Source organism: Ptychodera flava, chromosome 13 (assembly GCF_041260155.1).
Source record: "Ptychodera flava strain L36383 chromosome 13, AS_Pfla_20210202, whole genome shotgun sequence".
NCBI lineage: Eukaryota > Metazoa > Hemichordata > Enteropneusta > Ptychoderidae > Ptychodera > Ptychodera flava.
In genome coordinates, this window is record NC_091940.1 from 6,239,296 (window position 1) to 6,254,327 (window position 15,032).

Below are 15,032 nucleotides of genomic sequence, written 5' to 3' on the forward strand. Positions count from 1 at the left end.
GCAGAAGGGTTTGCGAACAGCGAGTTATGTTATTCACAACCTGTTAACTTTGTTTTGATTGGTTCCTTGGTTTTTGTTTCTACCTTTGCATAAATGTTTCAATACCTAAGCTGGAACTCAAAATAAACCATAATTAAAGATCAGACACATAAATGTATGTGACTTATTTGTCAGAAAATACTCTTGGTATGACTATTCCAATAATCCCTACGGTTTTCATATGAAAAATTCCACATTTCTATTGCTACAGCTGACCCATTACAAATTTCTGATTCTCTACATGGCCCAGGGAAATGCTGGATTTGCATGGAAATTTGTAATACACTCACCCATAATGCTGACAGAACATTGAACTCACTATGTGTTAATAGGTTAAGAAATGTCACAGTCTGTTTCCTACCAGACAAACCAATCTCTTACATGTATCTTATTAAATATCTAATTGATAAAGACAGATGCCCTGATGTGATCATTCCACTGTTACATACTTCCAAGTCTGGTATGTGTATCCCTGTAGATCTATTGCAAGGTCAGATAAAGTTTGGATCGTCTGTGCTATATCAGCATCACCTTGAGAGCCAGTACATTTAATCCTTTGTCCTGCAAGTTCATATTTCACCATCAGGTCATGTAGGTTAAAGCGCAGTGGTCGCCGCGCTGCGCGTGCGAGATTTTTTTGTTGATAAATGTAAATGTTTGTAAACATAAGTCTTCTCAACTTCAATCAGAGTGAGATGGGAGCGGTCCCTGACTTTGTTAACGCCGTTGTAAGACTCAACATTATGCAATAGTAAAATATTACGATCGGAAACGGACTTCAGTGGTGTATTTCTATTTATAAGCTCATGTAAGGCTACGAACATTGAGACATTCTGCACATTATGTCGCTGAGTTTACTGCATGCAGTCACAGTGAACAAACTGGTTTGATCGCTTGCGGCCACGCTGGTTGTACACAATGCTATGTACAGCATGGTAAAAATACATCACTGAAATGATCAACATTATATATATATGTAGACCAGCAACAAGCACAATGCCTAACCCAAAAATTACACTCAAGTCATCGTTGATGACACAGTCCCCACTTGTTAATCGGTATTTTGATTACAGGTCCTCAAAGAGGATAGAGTCCTCTTCATTAGGTCTGTGATAAAAATACTTTTGAATGAATTCGCTTGATACATGTCTGAGTTATGGTTCAGGACATGAAAAAAATCGTAACAAAATGGTCGCACAGCGGCCATATTGGATCGCATCACAAAACAAATTGATGTGCATAGCTATGACATTGGTCGATGTCCTTGTACCAACTTTGAATAAAATTGGTCAAAACATGCGGATATGCCTGAGAAATGGCTCTGTACATGAAAAAATCGTAATAAAATGGCCGCCTGGCGGCCATTTTGGATCGTATCACAAAACAAATTGCCGTGCACAGCTATGACATTTGTCAATAAGCTTGTACCAACTTTGAATAAAATCGGTGAAACGTGCCTGAGTTATGGCTCTGTACATGAAAAATCATAATAAAATGGCCGCCTGGCGGCCATATTGGATCGTATCACAAAACAAATTGACATGCATATCTATGACATTGGTCAATGTCCTTGTACCAACTCTGAATAAAATCGGTCAAAACATGCCTGAGTAATGGCTCTGTACATGAAAAAATCGTAATAAAATGGCCGCCTGGCGGCCATATTGGATCGTATCACAAAACAAATTGACATGCATATCTATGACATTGGTCAATGTCCTTGTACCAACTCTGAATAAAATCGGTCAAAACATGCCTGAGTAATGGCTCTGTACATGAAAAAATCGTAATAAAATGGCCGCCTGGCGGCCATATTGGATCGTATCACAAAACAAATTGACATGCATATCTATAACATTGGTCAATGTCCTTGTACCAACTCTGAATAAAATCGGTCAAAACATGCCTGAGTAATGGCTCTGTACATGAAAAAATCGTAATAAAATAGCCGCCTGGCGGCCATATTGGATTGTATCACAAAACAAATTGATGTGCATATCTATGACATTGGTCAATGTCCTTGTACCAACTCTGAATAAAATCGGTCGAAACATGCCTGAGTAATGGCTCTGTACATGAAAAATCGTAATAAAATGGCCGCCTGGCGGCCATATTGGATCGTATCACAAAACAAATTGACGTGCATCTGTATGACATTGGTCAATGTCCTTGTACCAACTTTGAATAAAATCGGTTGGAACATGCCTGAGTTATGGCTCTGTACATGAAAAAATCGTAATAAAATGGCCGCCTGGCGGCCATATTGGATCGTATCACAAAACAAATTGACGTGCATCTGTATGCCATATGAAGTAATCCTTGTATCAAGTTTGAATGAAATCGCTCCAGGCATCTCAGAGATGTCTGCGTGAACGGACGGACGGAGGACGCACGCACGGACGGACGCACGCACGCACGGACGCACGCATGGACATGACCAAACCTATAAGTCCCCCCGGACAGTGTCCGTGGGACTAAAAATTACACTCAAGACCATGATCGGCAAGCCAGAGCAGGACACGGGAGATGCTGTTGCTTCGATAAGGGAGAAGGTCACCGCATTGACGTACAGGGATATAAGAGAATCCAGTTCCACAACCAGCTGCACAACGTACCGGCCCCGCAACGACTTGGCCCACGACCCACTGTTGATCACCATTTCTTACTTCTTCTAGTAATACGTGGCAAGAAATAGTCAAATAACAGGACACAATAGACAAAACGAGCGAGTTTTCGCGGCATTTGGCAGGAAAATTGGACGGCTACACATAGGGACATATTGAGAGATCCTGTGCACGGTCATGGCAGAGATCCAACGGCTAGCTAGTGTAGGCCTACCGGTGCTATGCAAACTTAGTTGTTGTACCTCTTGATTGCCGGGTAGGTATGAATCCTCTTTCAAATGAGATAACCCCCACATAACAAGAAGACCTATGAAAGGTCCTTCGCTTGACTTGATACCTGTACTCGGCATTCTCTTTTGCACCCCAACGGGATAAACTTTGTAGTGGAGTTGGATTCTCCAAAGCTGAGTGTAGCGCGCCATATACCCGATTCTCTTGACATGGACGTTCATGCAGACCACGGAACAGATGTTTCTTGCAGCAGCGGGCATTGCTCTGCGAGCTGTAGATTTCTGTAGCTTGCGTTTTTGTCAATTGTACTCCTGTTGGGCCACTTGAAATGAAAGTTCTCGTCCTTGCTAGCGATGTCGTAGACCAGAGCCCAGTCATTGATAGTCTGTTGGCACGCGTACGGGTAAGTGTTAAGCTCCATGGCTCGAGCGAGCCCCATTTAACTGATTCAAGAAAATCATGATCAAATATGATCTCAATCCAGTGTGTAATTACTGTTCAATATTCAGCAGATATTTAACTTAGATTAATTGACCTTTTAATGCGTGTTAGATTTGGTAAGTTGGTATGCTTGTGACAAATCAGCCGCCATAAGCGGCATTATCGCAAACATAATAATCAACCAATAACCTCATGCGATCATGCAGCATTCTCGGATATGTTGTCAACAAGGGGGGGGGACCTCCTCAGGAGCTTGCGCAGCGCAACGACCACTGCGCTTTAATACTAGTAAAGCAAAACACGGCCCATATGGTGCATTTTAGAAAAAAATTGAACTTTTGAAGGCCCCTGAAAACATAATTACTAGTAAACATGATTTTACAGACTAAAGCTGCTATAACAGACCAAGCCAAGTGGGTCTTATGGTTATGGCTCAATACTGCTTTTTACTGTCTTGGCTGATGGGGAAGTGATACTGTCTGGAAAGAAAAGGGTTAAAACTGTGAACAGCACTACTATTCTGAGTCTGAGTTGGTTCAATGTATTATTATCAAACTTCTGTGGTTTCATGAACCCTAAAACGGCTGTTAGGAGGTTTGAGAATGGGTGCAAGAGGTACATGCAAAAAGAAGCTAGGTAACACTGCCAGAAATCAAAGGGCAGAAAAGTAATTGAACTCTTCAAAGAAGTACACCGTGATGTGCAATGCGGGCTGCTGATTATTATAATAAATGTACCAACTACGTGGGTAGAGGGATATGCTTTTAGGGGTGGACCATTTGATATTGGGGGGTCTGCAAGATTGCTTAGGTGGCAATATTTTTTTTACCTGATCCATTGTGCATTATTTCCCCCCTCCCCGCAATCTCCTACCTTTTTTCTTGTCAACCTTCTTTGGCAGATATTTATTTTTATAGGCATTTGCTGGGAACGTTTTTTTCCCAAATATCTTCCCCCGCCCCCAGGATATAAAATGGCCCATCCCTTACAACTTGTGTGGTATATCAGACAAAAATCTTCAGCAATTAGGACAGTAATGCAAACTACTGCTAATCAACACCATAATGGGTTGTGGCAAAATGTGAAAACAGGCACTACTTCACAAAGATGATATTTTCAGTTTGTTTGTAATCCTCAGGCATTGAGATAGATTACTTTTTGCAAGTCATCTGGTGATAATCACACATTATAACAAATACTTTACATAGATTTGAGTAAAAGTAGTTGAACTATTTGGCATTTTTTTCAAGAATCATTTCAACTGGAATTACGGGTTTAATAAACTTTGGAACTGACCTATACAGACACAGGGCTGTTGAAATATGTTTGTCACCTTGAATTATGGCAACACAAACACCTACAACTAGGGAACTCCGAGATAGTTAAGTCTTGTGCATTGAGCATTTTGCTCCTTATTGTCATAACAGATCTCACCAAACACTACAAATGGAATCCTTTTAAATTTTCACAGGGCAATTTTTACAGCAATATCAAGCTGGCATATCAGCCTAATAGTCATCAGTAATTCACTAAATTTACCACAATTATCACTGTTTAATTGCTATATTACTGAACTCTTTGTGGAAACAAACAAATTAGGACCCATCCCGGACACTGAACAACAACCTGGCTGTCTAGGTTTCTCCAACAGGTGTCCTTCCTAGGTCATTCTCTATTGACAAAGATATCATATCTGAGGCCCAAGGACGATAAGATCACATCAATAGTTCACTAATACAGGAAACAACACTAAAGTTTCCAACAGAATTTATCTGGTAAATTACTAAATGCTGAGGGTCACATCATCCAGAGTAAACAGACAAAGTAATTTAATTTGTTCATGACTACATACAAATCATCAATAATCAAACAAATATCTCTAGCATGAATGACAGAAAGAAACCATTTGGTGAGAGAACCTGGCAAAGAATTTATTATACAGATAGAACTGCATATACAAAATAACCAATCAACATTCTACAAGATACATCAGCCTTATACATAAGCCTTGTGTCTACTTCAAAAAGACTAAAGTATTTTATTACCAAGTCATAACTTTATCAATTCGTAAATGAGGATTACTTTCATTATGCAAGCTACATACAAACTTTACTTATTTTATTCAGTAAAGTTCTGTTTTTCTACTCCACAGATCATTTCAAAATCTTACAGCAATTTCTGAGATCACACTATACAAGCTTACAGACACACACGTGCACCTGCATGATATCAAAGCCACTGGAGATAAACTTTGGCGCTAAAAATAACAATTACTCCTTAGATTCTGTATGGTAACTGTGTACAATTAATTCTATGTGATTAGCACTGAAGATGAAAGTTTAGACCAATCTTAGGCATTTCCATTTATACATAACACAAAAACGAACCACTATAAAATTCCCAATGTGGTTGCTATTGGCAACAGTGGCCAATCATTGTTAGGGCATTGATACTTATGGAAAGCTTCCTGATTGTGGACATACACACAATGTAGGAGAAACAAAATGCATTTTTTGCCAAAAACACACTTCTCCGTAAGTGAATGTGTGGAAGTTTGAAAATGCTGCACACCACAGAGAAATTATTGTTTGGACTTTGCATTTCTTTGCATTCCATATGCTGTGTATCAATCAAAATTACATAAATTGAAAAATAAAATTCAATATTTTTTTCCATTATATAGACTGTTGACAGCAACTTAGGCCATTCTGACCCAATGATATCACGACATATTGTACAACATTCAGAGTACTGGCACAAAATCTTGCTGTTAGCATACAAGAATCCACTGCTTACAACACCTGCATAGACCTATAACCCATATGACCTGTTACAACAACGCAAACAAAGTAGGCACCAGTTAATTTCAACATTCTTATCAATATTATTATAAAAGTTCTAATATTCCCCAAATACTTATGTAACATTGGCGAAAAGTGCTGTCAACTTATCAAGATAAGATTAATATTAGTGAAAATTTGAATCATAACATTATGTGAAAAAGTTAAATAAATTGCTCCGAAGAGAGATAGTCTGCTGGTCATGGATGTACAGGTATTATCTATGGAGCCCTCAGACATCATGCTACAATAACCATGTGACGCCACTTCTTCAGTGCCCTCAGGTCAGACAACATGCTACAATACCCATGTGATGCCGCTTCACATTCACAATTCAAACTTCACAAAGACTTTACTGTAACTTCATCCTCCATAAACACTTCAAACAAAAAACAAACCTTGACATTTTACCCAAGGCAAATTATTCCCTTACAAATAATGTAAGCCGATAGCTACCTCATCCACTGTTTGAAGTGAAATGCAAGTGTAAACTGCTGTCAAAACAGTGACAAAGTTTTCAGCTTTTACAAGCATGACAGCTTGGGAATCACTCTATTGAGGTGTGTACAAGCACTTAGAATATTCAGCCAAATGAATCGTCCATATGTCAGATGGGGTACATAGTGAACTTGTTCAAGGATCATTGAGTGACCCAATTTCTTTTGATCAGAATTTTGGCATTCTTTATTTTCAGGTGACTAGGCATTTTTGAACCTCTTCAGAAGCCATAAACCACTTAGCATAAACAGTTTGAATTCTTCAAGAGTTCGAAGGATATGAGCCTGTACAAAGACCACTTCATCAACAGACAAAAGTCTCACGTCTTTTATCTATGTTTTACCTAAACAGTTTGAATTCTTTGAAGTTCTGAAGAGAGATGAAGGTACATCCATTGAAACTCTATAGGAATGTTTTCTCCTAGGATGTTTGTTTTGTTACTTGCCTCTTTTTTTTCTAGTTTTGCTCTTCTTTGGTTCAGACCTCAAAAAGACAGGGTTTACTTTTTTATCTTAGCTGGGTTTAGTCATTACAGCTACATGTAAATACACAAAAACTGCAGTTCAGCATCATGCTTTTTATTGATGATGGCACTGATGCACTTTAGGTATTGTGGATTGACATGCACAGCAATGAAATTATATAATAATGTACAAATCTTGATTGATAACTTTTCATATCTGACCTTACAACTTATGAGTGTACAGCGTGACTTTGTCAATTTCTGTTTTTAATTAAACAGATATCATATGCAAACATTACTTAAAATATATCATTCTATCAGAAAAACATGTCTCAGCTGAGCACAGTGATATTCCTTGATATACAGTCCCTGGAGCCTGCAGGGGAAGCCATGTGATGTAGAAAGTACCTTGCTGATATTAAAACTTTAATGTACCATACATGACCATAGTGCCAGGCAAGTTGAAAGTTTCAGTACGTGTTTGGAATACTGCATTGAATTCTATGCTGGTTGCTCCACAAAAATAGCACAGATACACAACAAACCTTTCAACAACAAATGTCTTCCTTCCTCAAAGATCTTGACTGTTACACTTACAGTATGATACATTTACAATACATCTACTGGAATAGTAACTATGGTGCTATCAGTAAAGATACACACTTGTAATTTAGCCAACAATATAGTTTACAACATGAACATTTTTTAACATTCTTTTGAATTGAAATGTTTGTCATGCCCACCTTATTTGTCTGTAATAATTATTTTGCATGATTTTTATGGACTAAAGCTGCTATAACATACAACGCAAAGTGGATGAAAATACGTATAGTATTAGCTCAGTACCGCTTTTTACTGACTTGGCAGATTGGGAAGTTACACTGTCTGGCAAGGAAAGGATTCAGGATATTACCATCAGAACAAAGCAATCCTTAGAAAAATAAAGCCAGCTTCATTACTTTGCAGCAACCATTTCCCTTTATATCATCATGTACGTGACTGCAAGCTTTTCTAGAATTCAAAATCTCTAAATCTTTAAATGTCAGCGACAACACAAATATTGATATAATACACATAAGTGCAGGTTTTTTTTTCATCAGAAAATATGGAAACAAAAAACTTATGATTTCTCATGGTGTATGTGTATTAATACACAATCAGACACATTCACCAGTGGATAAGGATTGTTAAATACCAGACAATTGAGCTGAACAACATACATGCACGTTCTAAACTTTAATATCAAAATGTCCTACATGTTTTGAATATTCCACGTTTTGAATGATGGAAAACGCTCTATGCAATGTGCAGGGCTTGAATTTGTAATCGTGACAGATGTAATTCTTCGGTGAAAGACCCCCTGGCCTGCTAATGGAAAATGTCACTAGGTCAATAAAGTACATGTAACTAGGAAACATAAAGCCTGGCTACACAGTCTCCAGTCTAGCATCTCTACAATTCATTTAGGGTTCTGTACTTCCAGACGCACACATCAATACTAGACCAAACTGTGTAGGTCTGATGTAGATTGGTTAAATTTTTTACATCAGAGTTGAATCAGGAAATTTAATCAAGAAAAGATTTCCTAACTACCAATTAAATTCTCATTCATAATAATATTTTATTGCTTTTATGTATTTTAAACACTAAAATTCTATTGTGTTCTAAAGACAGTAGAATAAATTATCTGTAAGAATGATATTTTATTAATGCAATAGAATTTATCATTATTTTAAATGTCAATCTAAGAGGAAGTATGAAAGCTTGATGGATTTCCTTCAGCCCTAGAGCAAGTCTGTCTAAAATGCTGGGAGTTCACAGGAAATGATGAATTGTAAACTGAAACTTTGGCCTGCAGGAAGTTGAAGTTCTGTGGTACCATGTACAACATGTAGCTTGAAGTGGGTGGCAGAGCGTGGATAAGCTTCCTGTGTGAAAACTGAGGCAAATCATAAACACTGAATCATTTTGTTGAGAGGTACACAATGGTTGAAAATGGACACAAACTTACAATGCTATTAAACCAAATTATATATTTTCTTAAAAGATCGACTGCTGTACTTGAATCTCAAATAGTAAGTAGAGCACTAGCCTAGAATCCTATTCCGTCTGCTTGCCTCCGTACAGGTACGGAGGCAAGCGGACGGAATAGGATTCTAGGCAAGTAGAGCACTAACTGGAGTAAATTGAATAGGAGTTACCAAATCAGATTTCTCGGAACAAGAGTTCTTTAGATATTGCAAAAGAACACCAAAATCATAACACCCAATACACCAAATCAATACAACAAATGCTGTATAATGAGGTGTATTTTTATATACCGTATGAACAATATGCAATAGAAGTTACAGTTTCAGTTTACAAATACTAAGATATCACTACATGTATATACTACAAGTGTCAAAATAGTGGCCACGGAAGACATGCCTTCAAAAACAGACTCACTCAGATGATAAGATTAGAAATAAATAATACTGAATCGGAATAGAAACATGATGTGTTTGTGAAATACTTTTTTTCATTCTTGCCATTATCATGCTAGGAAACTATCAGCACAGGGTAGGAAAATCTTGATATAAACACTGGGTAAAATAAAACCTATTCATTATTTATTGATGTTATTACAGATAGTTGCAAAAGGAATGGACATTAATCGTGTTACAGAAGATCCTACTGAAAATCAGCACCTAAATGCATGTTCCTAACGATGAAAGCATGCATTACAGCAGATGGCATGGTTTCATTGTTATATGTACTGTCAGCAGTGTCCATCAGACAGTCCAAAGTGTTTGAAGTGTGACAGGTTACCTAAATAACAATATTATTTGAGAACAACATCTGGTGAATGTGTGGATAATGAAATTAATAACAATATTAGGGTTAAGACAAAACTACTGAATCATAATAAACCATACATGATTATTATGTAAATTTCCCTGTAGTTTTTTATCATTCATCAAAGTGACTGAGTGTACAAAAAAATAGTATCGTACTCATATTCTTTTACAGTGGTATGCCGAGGACAGTGTGCATTTTTAGACAGGAAATGACGTTAATTTCTGCGTTAATTTCTGCTAATAATGGTCATAAACTGGTTAGTCTCCATAACAACTGACCGTTGCTCCTGGTATGACCTATGACATATTAACTGTGACTAACACTACAGCAGACAATATATACACAGGGTACAACCAGGATATGACGTACCTAACAGACCACTAGAACTTTAATAAACATGAGTTTAATAAACATGTGTTTGCCAGGTAGGCCTTGTTGATTTTCTATTTTTTCACCAAATTACAAAGCTGTTTCAGAATTGAATGACGTATTAACTGTTTTGTCACATGAAAGAAGAGGTCATAATGTCACAGAGTTGATAACAAGGAAATATCAATTCAAAAAAACAGGATCTAAATTATTAAAACAACAAAACCACCTACATTGTACAGTCTACAGTGGTCCGAGTTACCAAAGTATCCTGACATTTACACAAGCCTTTGAAATTACATTATAAGTATACCAATTTATGTTTCACATGACGAAAAATCATGACAATTATAAAATTTAAAATAACTACAAATTTACATATATTTCACATTCACCATGATGCTCTCTGAGATATGCGTCTGAAGGTAGGTTGGTAACTTTGCATCAGAAGACATACAAATTCCGTTTTTGCCACTTCAAGGGTAGCAGTTATACTGAATAAAAAAAGAGATTACCTACTACCGGGTAAATGGTTTGCGAAAAAATTCTAGTTCATCTCCATTGTACAACTAAAAACACTGAATGTAAATCATACACTCTAACACAAACTCCCTCTCCATGTAGTAGTTGTCGCAGGAAATGTAGGAATGGGTTATGCCACAGTGTTAGTGCAGCAATAGTATCATTTCCTCGCATGTAACGTTTGCCTGGCAGATACTAAGGGGTTTCAGAGATAATATTACAAACAGCAGAATTTGTTACTGATGACCTAAAAGCGATGGACAAAAATTAGATGACTGACATTTTGACCTATCGCTGACTCAAGAGTACTTTCTCTGACCCAAGAAAACATTTACATATTTCCATAGTGAGCACACTAAACAGTCTTTTGAATATTTCATGTCTTCAGGGTCCACCAATGTGTGCATATTTGTTTGGGAATAAAAGTACCTTTTGAGTGATCCTGGTTTTACTGTTCCTAAACTTTTACAAAATTTAACTCAATGATTCAGTGGGAGCCATGAACAAGTCAAGTTGAAACAAGGGAAGTAACGTGTTCAGTGGCAAGAAATGAATTTATGCTGGGGTTGGGGTAACTTTAGGTCAATGGGAGCTACAATATACGTCACTTGTCATCTTTATAATTTACTTCATTTCTCAAAACTGGATCCAACAGTATTGTTTTCAGGGGTTTGGTCTTCAAAGTAGGATTTCATAAACTGTTCCAGCCTATGACATGATTTTACAGAGCTTCATCGATTTGAAGATCTTTTATCTTTGTCTTTCAAATTCTGTAATTTTAACCGTCTTCTTGGAAGCTGCTGCCTGTGAGAATTGTTAAAGCAACTTCAGCACATTGGGACATAAGGAAATAACAATACTAACTAGAAAGTGATTAGGTAATAACCATACGGCTGTCAAATTTACGCTGACATTGGCTGTACAAAAAGAAAAAGTATTTTGCCTCTAGGACTTCAATGAACAGTATGGTTTACACACAGGATAACAATGAAAGAGCACAGAAAAGAGCGAAATACCAAATAAAGAAGATTGACACTCCATTAGCAATTTAAAATGGACAAAGTAGTTATAAAGAATGACTTTGTGGAAATATTTCAATTTCAGGAAGCCCTACAAGGCTTTGCTATTGGAAATTTCCTAAGTAGTAGTTACATGTATTCCCAGGAGGTTGTTATATAAAGGACATAATGTTGCCTTAGCAATGACCAACATAGTTAGAACACATGACAGTATTCTGTACCTTCCTTTGCTCTACTACTGTATATGTGTTTTGAAATATGTCCCTTCCTTTCGGAGCACATTGAAAGTTTGCATCTTATCTTCAAAGTTATGATTACTACCGGTAGTTGGTAGTACATGCTTGAAAATCATAATGTCAGAGACAAAGTTTTTCATTGCCAGGCCTTGATATAAGAACACACCTGCGTCTTGCCATCTACCAGTACATGTTGACAGAAGATTTGCTCACAGTCCCTTGCTGGCTTCTCACTGTACCTGGTGTAGCCTGGCTCAGCAAAGTTGGTGTGGCAAGCATGCTGGTTTACACCAGTTCGTGGCTATGCTTCACTCCACTCAGTTGTCATACATAAGCTAGTGAAGACTGACTGAGTCTAATTATACAGTTTAAGTATTGAATGTCCCTGTCAGCAATTATCCAACTTGCATGTATGTGAAGTCAAGCTGGTTTATTTGAGTAATGTGTGCAGCCGGTTCACATAATTATAACCATCACCCACACATACCAGCCACAAACCTGGGATCTATTGCTTTCAACAAAGAGTGGCTGGTAAGCTTTACACATGGTGGTAACATACCTGGCCTGACATACCCTATTTAGAATAACTCAAAAAAAAGGATCATGTATTGGAGGAATACTGATAGAGCTTGGTGCTCCATTTAAAATCAACAATTTCTGGGGACCACAAACTCTTCATCCCAAAACTACAAAGAACCTGTACTAAATGTTCATTGAAAAATCAAGTATGATGTATCATGTTCACACCTGCCCAGATGTATAATGCCCTGTAGTAATTTACTAATTTACAGTTATTGTTTTTTTGTTTGTGTTATGCCACTACATGTATTGTATAATAGCATTATATCACAGCCAGAATGTCAACTAACTCAATTACAAGTTATACCGCTTTGTTCATATCAGTGAAAAATCATGCAAGGCAAAAACACCATGTGCAGGGTTTGAATTTCAGACATACGGACTGGTCAGGCCTGTAAACACATTATCTGTACCTTCCAGTGACAATAATAGGTGTGGGCGTGGGATACTGTTGGTGACACAAAAAGACCCCTCGGCTACCGTTTGAAATGCTGGTGTTTATCAATTGCCATTTGCCATCACATTGATGGTAGAGTGCCATTCCACTGAGTGCGTATATATTATACTTTATAGTATTGTTGTAATATTAGTGTTAATATGGGCTGATGTTTTAACGGAGAGGCCTGAACACAGATTGCTGAATACTACATACTATCCCTTTTTTAAGCAAAATTTGCACAATTACCTACACCATACTGTCTACAGAATACATATTGATTTCATTAATTTCATTGATTAAATATCAGCACATAATTACTGAAAATTTGATGTTATTTGAGATCAAAGATTATCAAGGATAATTATATTCTTTGTGGAATTGTTGATGTGATCAAATATGACATCACAAAACAAATAAACATTAGTTAACAGAGTATAATACCAGTATATTAGCTGCAGGCATGGTGAATGGAAAACCGAACTCCAGTTTCACACCTCCATGCAGCTCAGCAGGAAAAAAGACCATTTCTTTGTTTGCAATTCCTGCATCTGTCTGTTTAGGGGATGCATACAAGATTAACTTTTGCACAGAAATCTTACCGTGAATTTGGCCCTTTGTTCCATAACTTCAAATCCCACGATGGGGACTTTCAATTCATCAAAATCTGATATGGACAGGTCAGTCTGAGTAAAACTAGCACTCCTAACGTTAAGGCCACCCTCGCTAGCGCTATGTGACCGTAAAGCTTGCGACATAGGTGTGCTGGTTATCGGCCCAGGTGGACAAGAAGATGATCTCGGTGTATCTACCGTCGATGAATTCACAATTTCGTTTTCTGTTTCGCTGGGGATCGAACCGCTTGCACTATCCGCATTTGGCGACATCCCGCCATGATCCGCGTTGTTGAAGTCTTCCACAGGCGGTTCTGTCATTTTATCGATCTCCGGTACCGGTGGATCCATCGTCACGTCGAAGACGTTATCAACAAATCAACAGAGTTGTCCACAGTCTCACAGTAACATATTTTCCAAGATCGCCCGACTAGCCCGTGGACTTGTGCACTCACAGGAAATCACCTTATCAATAAACTCTGGGTGGCCCGGGTACCGAGTCAACGCTAGGATTTACCAGTCGTCCAGATTGAACTTCACCGATCTTTGCACGTTGTCAGCACACTTCGCTGTGAATGGATAAAGTGCACGTCCACTGTTCTCTACTCGATAGAAATACTCAAGCAAACGGTGAAGTTTGAACACGAAACACTTTCCCAGAAATATTACACCTTTCTTGATATCTTTGAAGTGTTCGGCTTCCATGAGCTCCACGGCTAGACAAAAACAGCGTTCACCATGTTGTGTCACTGCCCTTTCATACCGCTATCTCAGAATGTATGTGCTGTATGCCGCAGTCTTTTGAATCGAAACCTCATTTGACCTTTCACCTCATTACAAGCACAGGCATGAGCAGTGTACCTCCAGAGGGCGCCCTGAATACAGCTTGCGGGATGCAAACGGATGCAAATGTCATTGAGGGAAAATTGCATCCCTTTTTTTAGAAAACAAGGATAAACACTGACAGAAATATCAAAACATAAAGAGATAGCGGTACTTAACGTCAGTTGTTATTTACTGTACAGAGCTGACGTACGTGTAACATAGACTTTTGATGAGCCAGGCTACACCAGAAAAATATTTGTCTGGGTAACGTTAGGAAAAACTGGCCCAGGCAACTACACCACATATAACAGATTTTATTGTATAACATTTCCTCTCAAACTGATTTCATTCAAAAATAGCACAAGTACTGGTGAATGCAGACGTCATATTAATAAATCGACTGTTCAATTAATGACAGCAAAATCTATTATTGAAGACTCATACATTATTTCTATAAA

At 37.8% G+C, this 15,032-nt stretch overlaps 1 protein-coding gene across 3 annotated transcripts in view; it reads right to left on the reverse strand.

Moving 5' to 3' along the window:
• Positions 1 to 14,576, reverse strand: part of LOC139147247 (sorting nexin-16-like) — a 41,837-nt gene extending 27,261 nt beyond the window's left edge. For 2 of the 3 annotated variants that reach the window (XR_011555679.1, XM_070718273.1), the window contains exon 1: positions 13,738 to 14,526. Coding sequence is in view for 2 of the 3 variants with exons in the window: in XM_070718273.1 (XP_070574374.1) it covers positions 13,738 to 14,100 (363 nt within the window). In the remaining variant the exon portion in view is untranslated. Of the gene's footprint in view, positions 1 to 13,737 lie in introns of all 3 variants that reach the window. The other variant, XM_070718272.1, reaches the window with a different exon arrangement.
• Between the last annotated feature and the right edge of the window lie 456 nt (positions 14,577 to 15,032).